We start from the raw sequence: 18,349 nt of genomic DNA, 5'->3' as shown, positions 1-18,349 counted from the left end.
ATTATTTTTTTGTGACTTATACTGATGTTCGTAAAAAATTTTGTCATCCCTAAAAAAGAGATAGGAAATTATTTCCTAGCATACATTTCAAGATAAATTATACATTTACAATTAAGTCTTAATTTTATTAGTCAGAATCAAAAGAAGAACGAAAATGGAATGCAATCAGATTAAAAAAATGGAATGCAATCAGATTAAAAAAATGGAATGCAATCAGATTAGTCAAGAAAACAAGCAGGCCTGTGAGTGGGGTCTAGAGGAGTATATATGTGTTGTTCTATATTTTGTGTAATTTCATGTCTTATGAGCATGTAATTAGTTAGGTAGAAAAATTATATTTAAGTTAAAAATTAATTATTAAATAATTTTCTGACCAATTATAAGTTCATATTATATAGAGTGATACAAAGTATGATACAACAAATATACTCTCTCATCTATATATATGTTTATATAATAAAACAACCCTGCAAAACCGGTAGATTTGGTAAGCCAGAAAGAATTCCTTATATCTTTGACCATATAACTAGTATAACTTTTTGATTTATTGTCACATACTCAATTCAAGGGCGTTATTTTTGTTGTTTAGCTCACTTTGTAGACCAAAAGTTCCAATCTCCCCCTTTTATATGGACAATTTAGATATTTCTTATTCTACAATATATTATGGAGGAAATAAAACAAGCTTCAAGAAAAATACTATAAAATAATGAAAGTACTTCGGAGATTGAAATTCAGAGGACAAAAACTCTAATATGGGCACTACATGCACATTGATACATAAAATAAAATAACAATGAAGCTTTTTTCCACGAATGAAATAAATCTGTCTAAATCAAGCAGTCTTATCATAAATGTTGGCTATACATCTAGATCCCACTAAATCATACCTTATTATATACATAGATATAACGAAGTTATGAGTTTAATGAAATTTTGCACGATTAGGATGTCATTTAATGTTTCATATGTTTATTTAAAAATATTTATGTAAAAGTCAAACCTATAATGGTGACATTCTAAGGGATCACTAATTGACAACTTTTTCTCTAAAGTTATTTATATATTTTTTACTTAAAATTTTATGCTTTTTCTTTTCTTTTTAATACAATAATGAATTCGTGACATAATCAGAATTCAGAGCCTCCATATCGAATAGTTTAAAGTTCAATATGCATTTGCCTTTAAGCTAATATTCCTCTATCACTATTTCTGTCGTATTGAATAAATAGATCTTTTAATAAAAATAAAAATAGTAAGTTTGTTGATTTGCGTAGATTGATTATCTTCTTTTTATTAATTATTATTCTCTATCCACTACTTATGAAAATAAAAAGGATATTAAATAAGGATAAGTTTAAAAAGTAGTAATTAATACTCTCATAAACTTCTAAATATAATAAGAAAAATTTGTATATAAACATATACAATACGTTATATTTAGATGCAAATTTATTTATTTGTGCTATTATTAATTACTAAATTTTAATTAAAACTAAATTCTTAATATATTGTGAATATTTTATTGACGTTTTTCTCAAATGTAATATGAAGAGAAAAAAATGCGCAAAGGGAACATAAATAGGAGTGAAGTGAGTAGTTTAAGAATCACTAAATCATGAAATTCCCATTATTATACAAATGAGGTCAATAAAGGACCTTTTGGTTTTTAATAGAATAAATCGTGAGAAGATTGAGCAGAGATTTCTCCCTAACCACTAGTGATGATGGCCCCTTAATTTTTGTCCTTACTTTAATGCCACAATTGATCCCAACATTTTTTAATTGATTCTTCAATTAGTGGAAGAATCAAAAAATGTAACACTCATGGTCCTTCTTGCAAACACTTGTATATACAGAGGTACAGGCTGTACATAACATATATAAGACATAAATTATAACACTGCTTTGCCCAGAGTCTTTGATTGCAATTTGTATACTGCAAATGTAGTGAAGAACCAAGAGTGTAACTGGGTCCCCAAAGGTCCTTCCTGTGTTTGATTTAAGGTTAGTGCTCATTGCAGTGCCCAACTCTTAGTACTTTTTGCTCTTAAGTAATTAACTACATATGCTTTTTTATTTTCTTCCATTTATGAACTTCATGAATATATAATATGTAATTCTCTAAAACGAAATTTATATATCATGCTGCATATGTTAGATATATTTGGATTGATGAAATATTATCTTATCTAGAATTTAGTTAGTTTTATTTATCTTGTTAGTTGTTATTTGAATTGTTATTATCTTATTATTTAGAACGAATTTTCCCTATATAATAAATTAGTTAAACTAACTCATATTTAAATTTGACCAAATTTTACTATTGTATACTACTTTGTGCTAGTTTTGAATCTACCTTCTTATGGGCATGATTAGGTATTGTATCATGTTTCTTTTTTCATCTTTTCATTTGATTGTTTGGTTTATGTCTTTGTGATATAACATTAAGCATTATTATTATCGAACAACAAAGTAGATAGTGAATGCGACCAAAGATAGTAGGGAAATAAAATGCAATGATTTACATTGCCAAATACTCAATAATTCACATATGATCCTACTTTATTGCATCCAATGTGTGTGCTGTGATTGAAATGGGTGGCCTAAAAGCATGACAGAGAGAAATGTCCCAGTTTTTTTTAATTTATATAGCATTCACATGAAAGGTTTCATGCAAGTATAGACCACTATAACAATACATGTATTAATTTTGGATTAGATGTATTTTGGTGCATATAGATGTAGTAAAATTTGATTTTAGTATATATACATTTTTTTAGTTTTAATATAAGAGTATATTATTAAAATTGTTACACAAATCACCCCTCCACTTTTTAAAATTACACAAATCGCTCGTAATTAAGTTAAACAAAATATATTAGATTTTGAACACAAAAATAGTATAAGAGTCAATGTACATTCATTATCTTGGTTAGTTATAATACAATATAAAAGTGATTTAAACATCTTCTTATAATTGTTGAAAAATTTGTAACGAACCAAAAATAATAAATAAACATTGACTTTTACGGTATTTGTATTTGTCTTTACAGCATAACATAAATTATTATTATCTCTTTAGAGTGATTTGTGCATTTTTTTTAAAATGAGGGATGATTTATATAATTTTATTAAAACTTATATATGTGAGTGTAATTTAAGTTTTTAATAATTACATTTTCTTAAAGTTTTTGTTTTGATGTGGTTAGTGAAGGCCGCTTTAGCATGCCGTATATGTGGCCACATAGATTAAGTGATCCTAGTTAGTTTCATGCAATCCATTTAGCTTTATGTTTTCTGATTTTAGTCCCTCTAAATTAAGTAATTTTGATTTTAGTTCCTATAAGTTTTAATTTATTCTTATAAGTTAATTTTGATTTTAGTCCCTCTATTTTGTTGACACATAAGAGATTAGTGTCAAACTTACTACATTATATTTAATGACTTTTAATGTTAGTTTACATAAGCTATTATGGGCACATGACAATGCACATAACAATGCACATAACATAACCATCATGAAGCAATGCACACGAGTGAAAGATTCTGAAAATTCCAATATATCACAGCTAGTGCATGTCTGGGTTGGGATATATTCATATATAAAGCAAAATAATGAAGAAAAAAAATGTATACACTAACCCGTATAAGAGTTTTATATATTCTCAGTTTATCATTTACTACTGACTCTTCAGGAAAAATAATACAAATAATGGTAAATGATGTAATAAGATTGTGTACAAATTTTTACACTCAATAATAAATGCATATAAATTTTAAGAATTGAAAAGGGATTCACGTACAACCAATACATTGAGGAAAACATATTTTTATTATTACAGGATTTGAAACATGGTAAGACACATTGTTCAAGCTAAGTTAATACTCAAGTGGCAATAGCCTCGCTCATTTAATTAAGCAAACTGTACTGTATAACCATTCCCAATATCCTACACTAGTGGTTAAAGAAATTCAATGCATAAAAAATACATATGTACTAACACATGTTTATGAAAGAGGAAGGAGTTATGACCATTTAAGTATGATGTATTGAGTTTGATCTGTAAAATATATTTTTTAGTAATTATTAAGGTGTTGGTCTAGTGACATAAGATTTTATTAGATTTTTAGGATGATCAAGATATCAAAAATTTAATTTGTGGGAGTGATACTTATTTAGATGGACAACCACGAATTTCGAAATGAATTAGTTTTTATCTATAAGGTGAAGAGATATTCTTAGTAACACAAAAATAATATATTTGTATTTGTCTTTACAGCATAACATAAATTATTATTATCTCTTTAGAGTGATTTGTGCATTTTTTTTAAAATGAGGGATGATTTATATAATTTTATTAAAACTTATATATGTGAGTGTAATTTAAGTTTTTAATAATTACATTTTCTTAAAGTTTTTGTTTTGATGTGGTTAGTGAAGGCCGCTTTAGCATGCCGTATATGTGGCCACATAGATTAAGTGATCCTAGTTAGTTTCATGCAATCCATTTAGCTTTATGTTTTCTGATTTTAGTCCCTCTAAATTAAGTAATTTTGATTTTAGTTCCTATAAGTTTTAATTTATTCTTATAAGTTAATTTTGATTTTAGTCCCTCTATTTTGTTGACACATAAGAGATTAGTGTCAAACTTACTACATTATATTTAATGACTTTTAATGTTAGTTTACATAAGCTATTATGGGCACATGACAATGCACATAACAATGCACATAACATAACCATCATGAAGCAATGCACACGAGTGAAAGATTCTGAAAATTCCAATATATCACAGCTAGTGCATGTCTGGGTTGGGATATATTCATATATAAAGCAAAATAATGAAGAAAAAAAATGTATACACTAACCCGTATAAGAGTTTTATATATTCTCAGTTTATCATTTACTACTGACTCTTCAGGAAAAATAATACAAATAATGGTAAATGATGTAATAAGATTGTGTACAAATTTTTACACTCAATAATAAATGCATATAAATTTTAAGAATTGAAAAGGGATTCACGTACAACCAATACATTGAGGAAAACATATTTTTATTATTACAGGATTTGAAACATGGTAAGACACATTGTTCAAGCTAAGTTAATACTCAAGTGGCAATAGCCTCGCTCATTTAATTAAGCAAACTGTACTGTATAACCATTCCCAATATCCTACACTAGTGGTTAAAGAAATTCAATGCATAAAAAATACATATGTACTAACACATGTTTATGAAAGAGGAAGGAGTTATGACCATTTAAGTATGATGTATTGAGTTTGATCTGTAAAATATATTTTTTAGTAATTATTAAGGTGTTGGTCTAGTGACATAAGATTTTATTAGATTTTTAGGATGATCAAGATATCAAAAATTTAATTTGTGGGAGTGATACTTATTTAGATGGACAACCACGAATTTCGAAATGAATTAGTTTTTATCTATAAGGTGAAGAGATATTCTTAGTAACACAAAAATAATATATATATTATTATTACCAAAAATAATATATATATATATATATATATATATTATTAGTAAGAGCTTTAATATAGACATTTAATCATATATTATATTGAAAGATTAGTTTCTAGCCAGGCTAAAAGACTACTCTAAAAAACAGTAATATGTATATACCGCTTTTAATTTTGTATATGTAAAAAAATCTTATATTAATCTGATAACACTTTTTTCTTCCAATTAAAAGCCTGCACTTAAAATCAAAATGTTCATATGGGGGAGGACAGGGGTGATGGAAAACTCGTGACAGTATAGATAGAATTTGAAAGCTTCAAAGGATGTAAAGTGCTGATAATGTTGTATACTATGATCCATCTTATCATGTCTCTTTTTTTTCTTTTTTCAATGACTTTTTATTTCCTACCGAGTTAACACATGTCATACAGATTCTAGCACAACCATCAACACTTATAAAAGAATTCACAACTCTTTGAATAAACAAACTAATAAGGATATAAGATATAGTGTCCTTCCAATGGAAGAGATACCCCCACACCACACTTATTAGATTAAGGTCTTGTGGTTCTTAAATGGGTGATGTGTCCTCTTTTTTTTTCTCTTCTTTGTTTATCTGAATCACTTGGGAAAGAAATAATTCATTTTTAAGAGTGTCTCATTTCTTATTTCGGTCAATTAAAATATTACTTTTTGTTATTAAAAATTCATTTTATTCATGTGACAATATATTATTGGTCTAAAATAGAGAATGAGACACCACCATTAAAGACAAGTGATCTATGTCTAAATCACGTGTGTTTCCTATTGTGGTTTGTTGCTAAAAAATACAACAAAAACGACAACCCTAGTTTTAAAGAAGTTTCCTTTTTACTATAACCCCTTTAGCAGAAAAGGGTGAAAATTGGGATTGGCTTTTAGAGAAGTGATAGCTAGGGGTGATAGAAAGTGGTAACAGAGATTTCTTCTTTCCATGTCACTGACATTGGAGGCCAAGGTAAACGTATACATATATGAATGCATGTAAATGTTGTGTAAATGATTTTGGAGAATTTCTAATAACATAAAGTTTTTATAATTTGTTCTTTTTTTCTTTCTAAAAGGTAAAGTTATTGAGAATATTTTCTATGTTTGTACATAAATCTGTTCACATTGTCGTACACTATAACACTATTCCACGAGTTTAATAGATATGTATTTTCAAGCCAAGTGTACAATTTTTAATTTGTACACATCATTGGTCATTTGTGATTTTTAATATAAATGTTGTGAATTTAGATTATATCTATTTTCTCCGTAGATAATGATCTCAAATCTCGATTTAAAAAAATAGTGATTATAAAATGAATAATTTTTTTAACATTCATATAACGACAATAATAAATGTTTACACATATATAATTCAACATTCATAGTTTAATCATGATTGATTATTAAAATAATACATAATAAATAATAAATAGTTAGTATTAAAAACACTAAAATGCATTGTATTAAACTCACGAATAAAATAAGAAAAATCAATCATAGTACCTTATAAATTAGGCTAAAAATAATAAATGATAAATAGTTAGTATTAAAAACACTAAAGTGTATTGTATTAAACTCACTAAGAAAATAAGAAAAATCAATCATAGTACCTTATAAATTAGACTAAAAAAATACTTATTTAGCCTAATATTGTCAAATTATTAAAATAGCAAAGTGACCAATCGAAAATCTAACAAAATATCACTTACAATTTCTAATTAACCCATTAACCACATAATTAAATATCCAAAATTCATGAACCCCTCCTTTTTCTTACTTTGTCATGTCCACAACAAGAACTTACCCTTCACATTGATTTCCCTCGTTGGATTAAATCCCAACATTAACCAAAAAACAAGAATATGTCATAAAGAAATGATGACAAAAGTGCAGAGCTATAGCTATAGCTATAGGTAGCAGGCTGAATATAATAGCAACAACCTCTCATTAATGTTGTAAACAAAAAACATTACACTGAAACGGGACCCCAAAAAATTAAAATCTGAGTTTGCAGATGTAAGAGACGGTGGTGTATAAATATTATGCTGTAAAAAGAAGCCCTATGATGGTTCAAATTGAACACCTATCACTATTAGACCATTTAGAGTTAACAAGTCCATCGCTTTATCTAGCCAAACTAAATGGCTATCTTCTTAGCTAGCAATATAGTACTGGTTCCCCACTAACAGCTGCAATTTTTGTACTACTACCAAGTACGAAGGCACCATTTTCTTCTGTTCTTTATTTTAATTTTATTTTTTTACATTTTTTTCAACCTTTATTTTTCTCACCTACCCTTCATTTACTACCTAGTGGGGAGGTTTGTTCAAGTTTTATCTCAGCTTAATCAGAATTCTTGGGAGTTCAGTGTTGGGATTAGGAGAACAAAACTACTTTATATAATTGTTAGGGTGAATTTTGTTTATTATGACTAGTGTGTGGATGGGCCGACCCAAGTTCTTATTTTATAGTATAAAATATTTTTTTGTTAAGTATTCATGTATATTTCATTTTAAAAAATTAAAATACTTTTTTTGTGTTCGATGTACTTTATAATATATATTTTATATTTATTATAATGTCCAATTTAAGGTGAGATAAACAATTATTGTATTAATGATATTTATTTAGGATTATACAATTTTCTTGTAAAAAATAGAAAATACTAATAGCAAAATATGAAATTAAAAAATAGTATATGGTGATGGAATTTAGTCTTTATATATATAATAATTCTAAAAGCATAGATAGTGATATTCAATTCAAATAAAATTATCTCTGTTAAATAAAACTTTAAGAAATTTAGTAATTTGGTAGAAAGTATTGGATAAGATAGAATCAAAAGAAATAATGCAATGATAAGGTATCCGTTTCATTTTTTATTACATTTGATTCCCTTATTTTGGGGAGAGAAATGGGGATTTAGAGGGGAAGGATCTATTGTATTATTAAAGTAATTCCCAAATAATACTTTAACCAGTTTAATTATATATTATAATCTTTTCCCCTTATTCCATCAATCCAAATATGTTGTAAGTGATTTTAAGAAACTTTAGTTATCAAAATCATGTCATGTAGTATGTGTAATATATTAATGATTTTTCAGTTAATTTTTTTAACTAATTTGTTTTTCTAATGTCTATTTCACGAGTAGTGATGGAGCCACTCTTTAGTGATGAACATCTTAAAAACGTTGTATACAATTAACATTACTATTAAAAGTTTTTTTTGTTGCATCACTTCTTATATAAAATTGCATAAATTTGAATTGCAAATTAATGCATTTATAAAATTTATTTTCATTAATAACATCAATTTTTAATACATGTTTACCCATTATAGGTTTGTTAATTTTTAATCATTGTTTCTATAATTTTTGAAGCAAACATTGTGCGTTTGTTGAGTAAGAGAAGACTCTGTTAGATCCCATAATGATCTAAAAGTCAAATGTTGGATTTTTGGGAGTGACTTGTTAGGAGGGTCAGTCACACATCCACCAGAATTAATTCTTTACTCATGATGTTAGGGATACTAGTGTATCAAATTGTGGACTGCATCACATGATGCGACCGCAACATTGCGGTTGTGGTGACTGCGACAGCCGCATCACACTACAATTGTGGTGTGATACCGATTCATAGTGATGCAATGACAACATGCTGCAACACAACCGCATGAGACCGCATTTGGACTGCAACGGGCTGTATCAGACCGTATTGATGTCAAAAAAATGTTTTTACTCATGAAATAATTCACACTGCACTGGTCCCAATCCGCATCGCAACGGCTGCAATAACTACAATCGCAATAACTGCAACCGCAATTTAATACACTAGGTACTCTTGGTATTACTAAAAGAAGGCATTAATTGCTTTAGCAAACACTTAATCAGTATACCATAATCATGTATTAATCAAACTGTACAAAATTTGATAACAGTGTGAACTAAGATTCTTAAGTCAGGCAACGTTTTATTTGCAACTCTTTAGCAGACACTGGCCAAGCTACAATAAAAAGAAGCAAAACTTAATAAAGTTGAATTCTTTAGCACAAGTTCATAGTTCCTGATTGTTGAATTGCTCTTAATTTTGATAGCAAAAAATGGATGTCACTATGTCTCATTCAGCTTTGTCTGTGTTTTTTATTTGCAATATTTTACTAATTCATGCTTAATTTTTAGTAATTGTGATTATATTGTGTTTAACATAAAGTTACAGAGAAAATAAAGTTAGTACAATCCTGACGCCCTTGTTAGGACTCCAAGTCAGTTACACTATATCATTGTTATGAACTACAATTTAAAATAATTCTAAAGTATTTTTTCATATTAAAATAACTACTCTATTCTCTATAACAATAATATATTCATCCATTTTCTTCTTATTGTGTGAAGTACAATTTAAAATACTAGGATAGGTACATAATAATATGTCCATCCCTTCAATTTGAAAAATTCTTATCCTTTGACTTTTTAACATTCTTACCTTCGAATATAACTATTTTAATGGTTAGTTAGTTAATTAACCACTCTGATACTGAAACCCTCTATGGTTAGTTATTATTTTATTTACAGGTAGTATTATATAAAAAGCAGAAGGTGTAGATTACAAAGCATTAATGAAAATAGTACATAGGAGGAACATTACATAGAAGAAAACGAGTAACTTTGTTTAGTTGTTGTTGCAGAAAACACTAGCGTCTTGTTTTTCGGGTCGCGCCGTTCGTGTTTGTCGCTCGTGCGTGCAACTCTTCAATCCCAACAAAACTAACACAGATCTCAATAAAACTAAGCTCTCTTATTTGAGACACTTGTTACCTTACTTGGTTTGTTTTCTGAGTGACACACTTCACAAGTTCTCATTTTTGCAATACCCCTTTTCTTAATCCGCCACTTTCTCTTTACCCTTTGTGTCTTTGGTTCAATTCAGTGTACTTTGAAGAGTTTCTGGGTTTTTGGTTATGTGAACATTGACTTGTTGCATTGGCCATAATAACTGGAGGGTCGGTGTTGAATGTTGAATTTTCTTCTTGTGTTTGCTTAATATTGAAGGTGGGGTGTGGTTACAGTGTTGTTTTTTTTAGCTTTTGGGTTTGGTTATTTTAATGTTGGGGTTTGTGGAATAGTTAATTATTTGGGGAATAATTAATTATTCTTTTTTTTATGGTGTTGGGATCCTAATCCTATTGATGGTTTCCAACATGCAAAACACTGTTGCTATTGGTTGTTTTGTGGATTGATTCCTCGTACTTGGTCCCTGCTTGTTGTGGTGGTAACATTTTATATTCCTTGTTTTTGGCATAATTTGAGAGAGAATCACAGTGTTGATTTTCAAGGGTTGTTTGGGTAGGTATTACTACTATTTAAAGTGTTGCAAAAGTAGTGGTTTTTTTGTAGTTGGGTAAAGACTTGGAATTTTTAAGGGTTGTAGTTTTTTCATGTGGAATTTTTGTTTCTAAGGACAAGATATGCTGATCTCTAATGGGGGACATGGTGATGTATTCTTTGACTCGGTGGATTCTTTGTCACCTCCTCAAGAGTGTGTTTTGACAAAACAAGAGTTAGGTTATGAGGTTTGGGTGAATGAGCCTCTTAGTGTGAAGGAAAGAAGGGAAAGATTTCTACAAGGGATGGGTTTGGTTGAAGATTCTTCCAAGGTTTGTTTGCAAGAGAAAACGGCGAGCTTTGACGAATCTTCGGCGAGCTTGGGAATGGAAAGGGTCCGGGATTGCATTGGAGCAGTTTCAAATGCTTGCATTATGCTTGATGATAAGGTTCCTGAGAAGTTGGTTCCCTCGATCGGGGAATCCAGTTCTGAAGCACAAGTTTTGCTTGATGAACTTAAAGGGTGCCAAGATGATGAAGATAAAGCGGATACATGTTTTCAAGGGAAGTTGTATGAGCCCTCTTCTTCAGGTCAAGAGCACAGAGATAGAGAAGCTGAAGCTGTAGAAGAATTTAGGGAGTTTGAAATTTGTAAGAAGAATAAGAAAAGATGGTGGGAGCGATTCGTAAACAGCGGAAAAGGAGGTGAAGGGAAAGATAGATCAAAAGTGAATAGAAGGAGAAATAAAAGTAATAGAATACATGTAAAGCAGAACAAAAAGAAGTGGATGGAATTGAGTGCACTTTACATTGGACAAGAAATTAGAGCACACAAAGGCCTAGTCTGGACTATGAAATTTAGTCCCAATGGCAAGTATCTTGCTAGTGGAGGTGAAGATGGTGTTGTACGGATATGGCGTCTTGTATCCCTCGATACATCCAGTGTTTGCTTCGGTGCAGACGATAGTATTATTTGGGAAGTTAAACATGGCATCTCCTGTTCTCAGAGGAAAAACTCAAGCCAATCCTTGAATGTGCTTCCAAAAAATATTTTACAAATTGAGGAATCACCAATGCAAGAATTTTATGGTCATTCTGGTGATGTCTTGGATTTAGCTTGGTCCAATTCAGATGTGAGTTTTAGTTTATTCCCAAATATGTTATACTTTCTATTTGCTCTTATTGCAGTTTTTACTTAAGTCTGATCTAAAATACCTGTTTCAGATTCTCCTTTCGTCTTCTACGGATAAAACTGTTCGCTTGTGGCAAATTGGTTGTAATGAATGTCTAAGTGTTTTCCATCACAGAGACTATGGTAAATATATTAGACCCAGGCCTTTTACTTTTAATATGCATTTTTTGTAATCATTATATAACTATTAATAAACTTGCAGCATATGCTTTGTTCATGTTCATAATTTTCTATAATGTGAAAAATTAGCATGTTTTTATTCCACAAGTATCATTAATCATAATTGTGTCTCTCTTTTAATGGAAGCAGTGACATGCATTCAATTCAACCCTGTTGATGAGAATTACTTCATCAGTGGGTCCATAGATGGTAAAGTCCGAATATGGGGGGTACATGAAGAGCGGGTAGTTGATTGGGCAAACATACGAGATGTCGTAAGTGCTATAAGTTACCAACCAGATGGAAAGGTGTGTTACGGATACTTCACTTTCACAATTTTTGAAAATTTTCACATGAGATTTTTAACCTTTACTATGTACTCATACAGGGGTTCGTAGTTGGTACCCTTACAGGCACTTGTCGATTTTTTATTGCTTCGGGTATGAACTTGTGGGTTGTTCTATTACAGTATTATTATAGTCATTAACCCGTGTAATCAGAAAAGAATAAGAAAGGATGTGGATTAAAATGAGTTTCTAAATTGGATTTCTAATGGTTTAGGCAAACATTTCCAGCTTGAGGCACAAATTCGTGTTAATGGAAAGAAGAGAACTTCTGGCAACAAGATTACGGGCATTCAGGTTATAATCTTGAAACTCTTCTCTGCTAATATGTTACTACTTTTTACTTCCTTTTTAACATTTCAACACTCTTATTCTATTGCAGTTTTCCCCAAAAAATCATCAGAGAATTATGATCACGTCAGAAGATTCCAAAGTTAGAATATTAGAAGGCATTGAACTTGTTCAGACATACAAAGGTAAAGAGTAAACTAAGCATTGGTCCATAATCCATTAGTGATAGAACACAAGGATACCTTTCGAATTCACTTAAAGTTATTACTTTTATTTTGCATTTGTTAAGTACTTTTCATTTTGTTTGGAGGCTGATTAACTGTGATCTCATGCAATTTTGTATTAAATCATTGTTGAACTTGACATGGCAATATAATTTTTATATTAGCATCATCATTGTGGCTTGTGACCTTGGCATGGTGATTGGTTCCGAAATGCCGTGTTTCAGGTTGTGTGTGGGTTGTATTATACGTATTGCTTATCCGATCTCTGACTTTACCTTCGCTAATTTGCAACTTTGATAAGATGGAAATTCCACTAGAATATAATACTTGTTTCCCCTATCCATATTTTTAATGTTTGGTTTACTATTTCTTGCAGGCCTTCCAAAGTCGGGAAGTCAGATGTCTGGTTCATTTACATCAACCGGAAAACATTTAATTTCAGTTGGAGACGACTCTCGTATTTATATATGGAACTCCAATGAGTTGGGAAATGCATCTTCCAAGCACACAAAACCTCAGTATTCCTGCGAATCCTTTATCTCCGAGGGCGTCACTGTTGCAATACCTTGGTCAGGCATGACTGCAAGCTCTCGCCATAATTCTTCCGAAGTGCAACCAAAGATAGAGGCTGTACCTGGGGTTAGAGATTCAGAACGATTTTCTTTTCGTAGTTGGTTCTCATTAGATGGTACATGCCGAGGTACTATGACATGGCCTGAGGAGAAGCTTCTCAGTTGCGATTTATCTTTCGCAGAAGAAGAATTTGATTACGAACCGTTATGTGTCAAAGATCCTTGCCATAATAATTATGTATCAGAAACATGGGGACTATCAATTGTGGCAGCTGGTTGTGATGGAACTATCAAAACATTCCACAACTTTGGATTACCTGTTAGGCTTTAAAGACTTTCATTATGGCTTTGTTGGTAATTTCTTCACATTTAAGGCTCCTTGATTTGGCCTTATGTATAGTGAGCAATTTTACAAAGGGTGATTTTGTTTGGTAAAGGTGGGGAACTCATAAAGGACTCTTGGTCTGTTTGTGAGTTAGATTTTGGAGGGAAAGGAAGAGAAATAGAAGGCTTGAGAGTCATGAAATACATTTGTGATATAACTCTGAGGTCTTCCATTTCCATCCAAAACTCAACTCGCAAACGGACCCTTAAGGGCTTGGATTTCCTAGTATACCTGGCAAAAAATGAAGCTCCTGATACCTTAGCCATTCATATAAAAGTATGCTCATTGCTCTAAATTCATGTCAGATACCAAACCTTGTGATCTTCAGGGAATTTGTACATTTACACTTTTTTAGTTTGCCCCTGATTTAATGTGGTCCTGCTTGTAGAGTCAGGCCAAAAAATCCTGATTTATTTGTTCTAACATTTTTTTGGGTGAATATAAGTTAACTTACACTATAGGTACAGACCCAAAAAATGCAATTGAAGTTTTCCTCAATATGTGCTTCTATTTGTTCATGCAGTTGCATTTACTAACAATGAAAACTTGCTAGTTTTGCTTCTAGCTGTTTATGGCAACCTTTATTAAATAAAATGTTGTTATATGTTGATTAAAGTACAAACTTAAAGCAGCAAATTACAGCAGTATAATATATTACCAATACAGTTATCAATATTTGATCTTATTAATACCCTTCCAAGCATTTCCAAGCATTAAAGATAAGGGTACATATTCACATGGCTTATTGCCCCACTCTATAAAATAGCTAATGAAATGTTAGCTAGTTGTAGTTATTGCCCCACTCTAAAATATCTCCTCAAAGTGTGCATGGCTTCATGCTACTAATTGCAGATATGTTTTGTCATAATATTCTCTCCTTTCTATTTATTTATCTTGTTTGAAGAATTTTTTTATTTGTTATTTATGCGTCCCCTTTAACAATTATAGAGTTTATTAGTTATGATGAAATATTTATTTTTCCTAATTATCTCTTAAAATTTAATTGTTGGTGTAATTAATGGTAAAAACCAATTGGTATGAATGGTATGGTTTAAATGAGAATTGGTTGGTATGACTGATTTTGACCAATATTATTGCATGATCAATAAAATTGATGTACAATACTAATATAAGGAATGACTTACAAGTTTACCGATTTAATATTGATTGTTCTCATATCTTATGTTATGCTTGAGACATAGCTTTCAAGTTTGCTTAATAACATGTTGAGTCGAAAAAATAGTTCATATTGAGCTCAACTCGAAATTTGACTCGAACGAATTTTGAAGGAGCTAAGGTGAATCAGACTTTGCTTGACTCATTTTCACCCAGATAATAACAATGAACGTTTTTGAACTGAATCAAACTTTAATTAAAATTTTATGGTAAACATTCACATTTTGATAAGAGATTTAGAAAACAAAAACACTCACAAAAATCTTTCAAAAACACGTACTAATACAATGAATGATCCTAACTCGAATTAGACTGTATCATATAAAAATACATTTAATCTTTAGGAGATTTTCTCCAAAACCACTTATTTTCTAAATAGAAAAACAATTCAATTTAAAGGTTAATTAAAACTAAATTATTTATTCAACACAACCTAAGCATAGTTTAAAATATTTGGAAAATTATATGGGATGTATATATATATCATAATTAATAAATGTTTGGGCTGTTTAAACTTAACCAGGCCCACCAAAATAGCAGAAGACATTGTAGTAGAGCCCAATCACAATAGCAAGTTCCGTTTGCTCCTTTCCATTTTTGTGCAGAGTGCAGTGGAAGACGAAGAAGAAGCAAAAAAACACAAACACAGGTTCTAGCTAGGGTTTATCATTTCATTCTGCTTCTGTGAAAATGACCAACATGCGGAAGCTGAATCGAACCAGTGCTCACCGAATCTCCATGCTAAGGTTAATAATACTTTCAGTTCAAATCTTCAATTTTTTTCGGTGTGCTGAACTGTTTTGTTTTTGGTATTTAGAACGATGGTATCGCAATTGGTGAAACACGAACGTATCGAAACTACTGTTGCCAAGGTACAAATTCAAATTTCTGTATCTTTTTGTTTTGGAAATATTCGTTTATATGAATTTGAAAATTTGAAAATTTGCAAATTGGTTTAATAAATTTTAATTTTTTTTAAAGATGTTTGTGATATGGTTGTAGGCAAAGGAGGTTAGAAGGCAGGTTGATAGAATGGTAACGCTTGGAAAAGAGGTTCGTAATTAGTTTTTGTTTATGCTATTCATATAACAGTTTTTTTTAAAATTAAATTATTTAGTAGTTTTGATTCATGTTGCATTGAATTAGAAACATTTGTTTTGCTGAAAAAAGTGATTACCAAATGTTGCTTCGAAATTTATTACAACTCTGTTTTTGTTATCAACAACTATTGTTTTAAGGTACTGTCTGTGGTTGCTATTGCAGTGGAAACTTTGAATTCCGGATGGGAACAAGTGAGGCAAAGACAAAAATTTGATCGGCTTTCATTAGTCCCTTATTTTTTTTTAATATCAATGGCATCTTATTTGTAGGGGTAATTAAGTCTCACTACCTTGTCTGTGGCTGTATACTATATCTCATATCGTGAACTTCCTTTTAAACACTTCTCAATTTCAATGTTGCTGGATCACTGTTCTTTTACTCCTCAACCAGCGTGATTGGCAAGTGAAGGATCCTCATTTGTTTGTTCTTTCCCTTGAGTACTCATAATATATGTTAGTTTGTGACACTGTTGTGCACTTGTTCTTTTATGATGAGTTAATTCACATGAAAAACATTATTAAGTTTGCTCTTCTTCATATGAGCTATTATGTTTTGTTATTTACTTTTCTATGAGTGTGTGTTTATTACATTTTTCATTTGTCTTGCATGGCTACCCTTTTCTACCTTTTAAACATTTCTCAATTTTGATGTTTCTGCATCACTGTTTAATACACTGTTGATTGCTTGTTTTGATGTGCTGGTCAACACAGTTCAGGATAATTAAATCAATGTTGTCATTTTTTGTTTGCACTGGTCTTGATAATAAAATCGGTAGCAGGGTAACCATTTCATTTCTTATTGAGCGCTACTACTTGTATTGGCCTATAGCTTATATGGTAAATTGTTGCAGGGATCCCTATGTGCTGCAAGGCGTGCTGCTGGTTTTGTGCGAGGAGATGATGTCATTCATAAGCTGTTCACAGAATTGGCTTATCGGTACAAGTAAGTACTAAAACTGATTTAATGTCAGCTGCCAAGTTTACAGCAAGAGCCAAACCTTAGTCTCACTAGGCAGGGTTAATGGAAAGTTCGAACTTGAGTGCCATTGACTGGAGTGAGCAACAGCAACCACTATGTAAAGCAACTTCCAGCTGCCCAAGTTTACGATCGTAATTTTGACACAACTAAATTATGTTATGCAGAGATAGAGCAGGTGGATACACCAGAATGCTTCGGACCCGTATACGTGTGGGTGATGCTGCTCCAATGGCCTATATCGAGTACTTCATTTTTATATCCAGTAGTTTAAACTTGTTTATTCAGTTTGGTTATTTGGGTAACCCAGCCTTATTTCACTGAAATAAGTTATTGTTTTCTCGTTTTTCTTGATAACACCTATCTGCCTGATCTAATATTTCTAGATGCTTTGTCACAGGTTCATCGACAGAGAAAATGAGCTAAGGGAGCCAAAGCCACCGGCACCTCAACCACCACAGAGAGCACCCCTTGATCCCTGGACTAAATCTCGTCTCTGCCAGCGGTTTGCATCTCCTAAAAAGGAAAAATCTGAAATTGATTTGTGATCCATTGCAATGTAATACTGATGATACTTGTGTGTATTTTTTTATATTATTATTCATCCCAAATAGCATGAGGTATCTGAATTTTGACCTTGTTTTATTTATCTCCTTTTTATGGCTTACAAAAATAAAATTTTGTCTGCGTTCTGCTAGAGCAAAATGTTCACTGTTATGTAAAAATAATTTGGACTGAAATTTTATTCGAGAAGAGAAGAGAACAATCTTAGAACTATTTTTACTTCCTTGAGTCTTGGTGCGTTTTCAATGGAACTTATTAGTTTCATTGTAATATAAAAAGCAATGAATTGTGTTGTTTAAAAGGAAAGCACGTTAAGGGAAGAACCAAGTAATCCTTAAATTTGACCTAAGAACTTGTTGATAAATTCCTGAAGGTTTTTCCTCCTCGTTGGGTTCCTGAAGTTTAAATCATGGACTTTAGTCCACCTCATACTGTTTTCACTTTAGGAAGAGGACCAAGCTTAAAATTTCTTGTATGTGATGTCATTCTTGTCGTATTCTATATCTTAATCATTGATTTTGTACGTTTTGG

General features: G+C 30.9%; 2 protein-coding genes across 4 annotated transcripts; both read left to right on the top strand.

Annotated features, from left to right (window-relative positions):
• Positions 1-1,929: 1,929 nt before the first annotated feature.
• On the top strand, positions 1,930-14,520 carry LOC109341146 (WD repeat-containing protein 44-like). 3 transcript variants are annotated; one of them, XM_019578985.1, is made up of 9 exons: positions 1,930-2,007; positions 10,086-11,968; positions 12,060-12,150; positions 12,337-12,494; positions 12,575-12,626; positions 12,748-12,827; positions 12,913-13,006; positions 13,422-14,050; positions 14,242-14,520. In XM_019578985.1, exons 2-8 carry the CDS (start codon positions 10,979-10,981, stop codon positions 13,946-13,948), a joined length of 1,992 nt encoding a protein of 663 aa, XP_019434530.1. In that variant the 5' UTR covers positions 1,930-2,007; positions 10,086-10,978; the 3' UTR covers positions 13,949-14,050; positions 14,242-14,520. The 3 variants fall into 3 exon arrangements, with proteins under 3 accessions (XP_019434530.1, XP_019434531.1, XP_019434529.1); XM_019578986.1 differs by lacking the exon at positions 1,930-2,007 and having other exon boundaries at positions 10,056-11,324; positions 11,370-11,968; XM_019578984.1 differs by lacking the exon at positions 1,930-2,007 and having other exon boundaries at positions 10,056-11,968.
• Positions 14,521-15,744: 1,224 nt separating this feature from the next.
• On the top strand, positions 15,745-18,042 carry LOC109341136 (50S ribosomal protein L17-like). Its single transcript, XM_019578967.1, has 7 exons — positions 15,745-15,924; positions 15,996-16,050; positions 16,181-16,231; positions 17,130-17,221; positions 17,422-17,499; positions 17,655-17,831; positions 17,917-18,042. The coding sequence occupies exons 1-6, from the start codon at positions 15,869-15,871 to the stop codon at positions 17,800-17,802; spliced, it is 480 nt and encodes a 159-aa protein (XP_019434512.1). The 5' UTR covers positions 15,745-15,868; the 3' UTR covers positions 17,803-17,831; positions 17,917-18,042.
• Positions 18,043-18,349: the final 307 nt, after the last annotated feature.

The sequence above is a fragment of the Lupinus angustifolius genome, unplaced genomic scaffold (genome assembly GCF_001865875.1).
Source record: "Lupinus angustifolius cultivar Tanjil unplaced genomic scaffold, LupAngTanjil_v1.0 Scaffold_378, whole genome shotgun sequence".
Lineage (NCBI taxonomy): Eukaryota > Viridiplantae > Streptophyta > Magnoliopsida > Fabales > Fabaceae > Lupinus > Lupinus angustifolius.
Note: the sequence above shows the minus strand (reverse complement) of the source record. Positions and strands in the feature narration are given on the sequence as shown.

Bases quoted from the DNA above. Each gene is read 5' to 3' on its own strand.
- LOC109341146 (XM_019578985.1), top strand. From the start codon at position 10,979: ATGCTGATCTCTAATGGGGGACATGGTGATGTATTCTTTGACTCGGTG. The intron at 11,969-12,059 runs GTGAGTTTTAGT...TACCTGTTTCAG, and splicing joins TAGCTTGGTCCAATTCAGAT to ATTCTCCTTTCGTCTTCTAC. The intron at 12,627-12,747 runs GTATGAACTTGT...CTAATGGTTTAG, and splicing joins TCGATTTTTTATTGCTTCGG to GCAAACATTTCCAGCTTGAG.
- LOC109341136 (XM_019578967.1), top strand. From the start codon at position 15,869: ATGACCAACATGCGGAAGCTGAATCGAACCAGTGCTCACCGAATCTCC. The intron at 16,051-16,180 runs GTACAAATTCAA...ATATGGTTGTAG, and splicing joins TCGAAACTACTGTTGCCAAG to GCAAAGGAGGTTAGAAGGCA. The intron at 17,500-17,654 runs GTACTTCATTTT...GCTTTGTCACAG, and splicing joins GCTCCAATGGCCTATATCGA to GTTCATCGACAGAGAAAATG.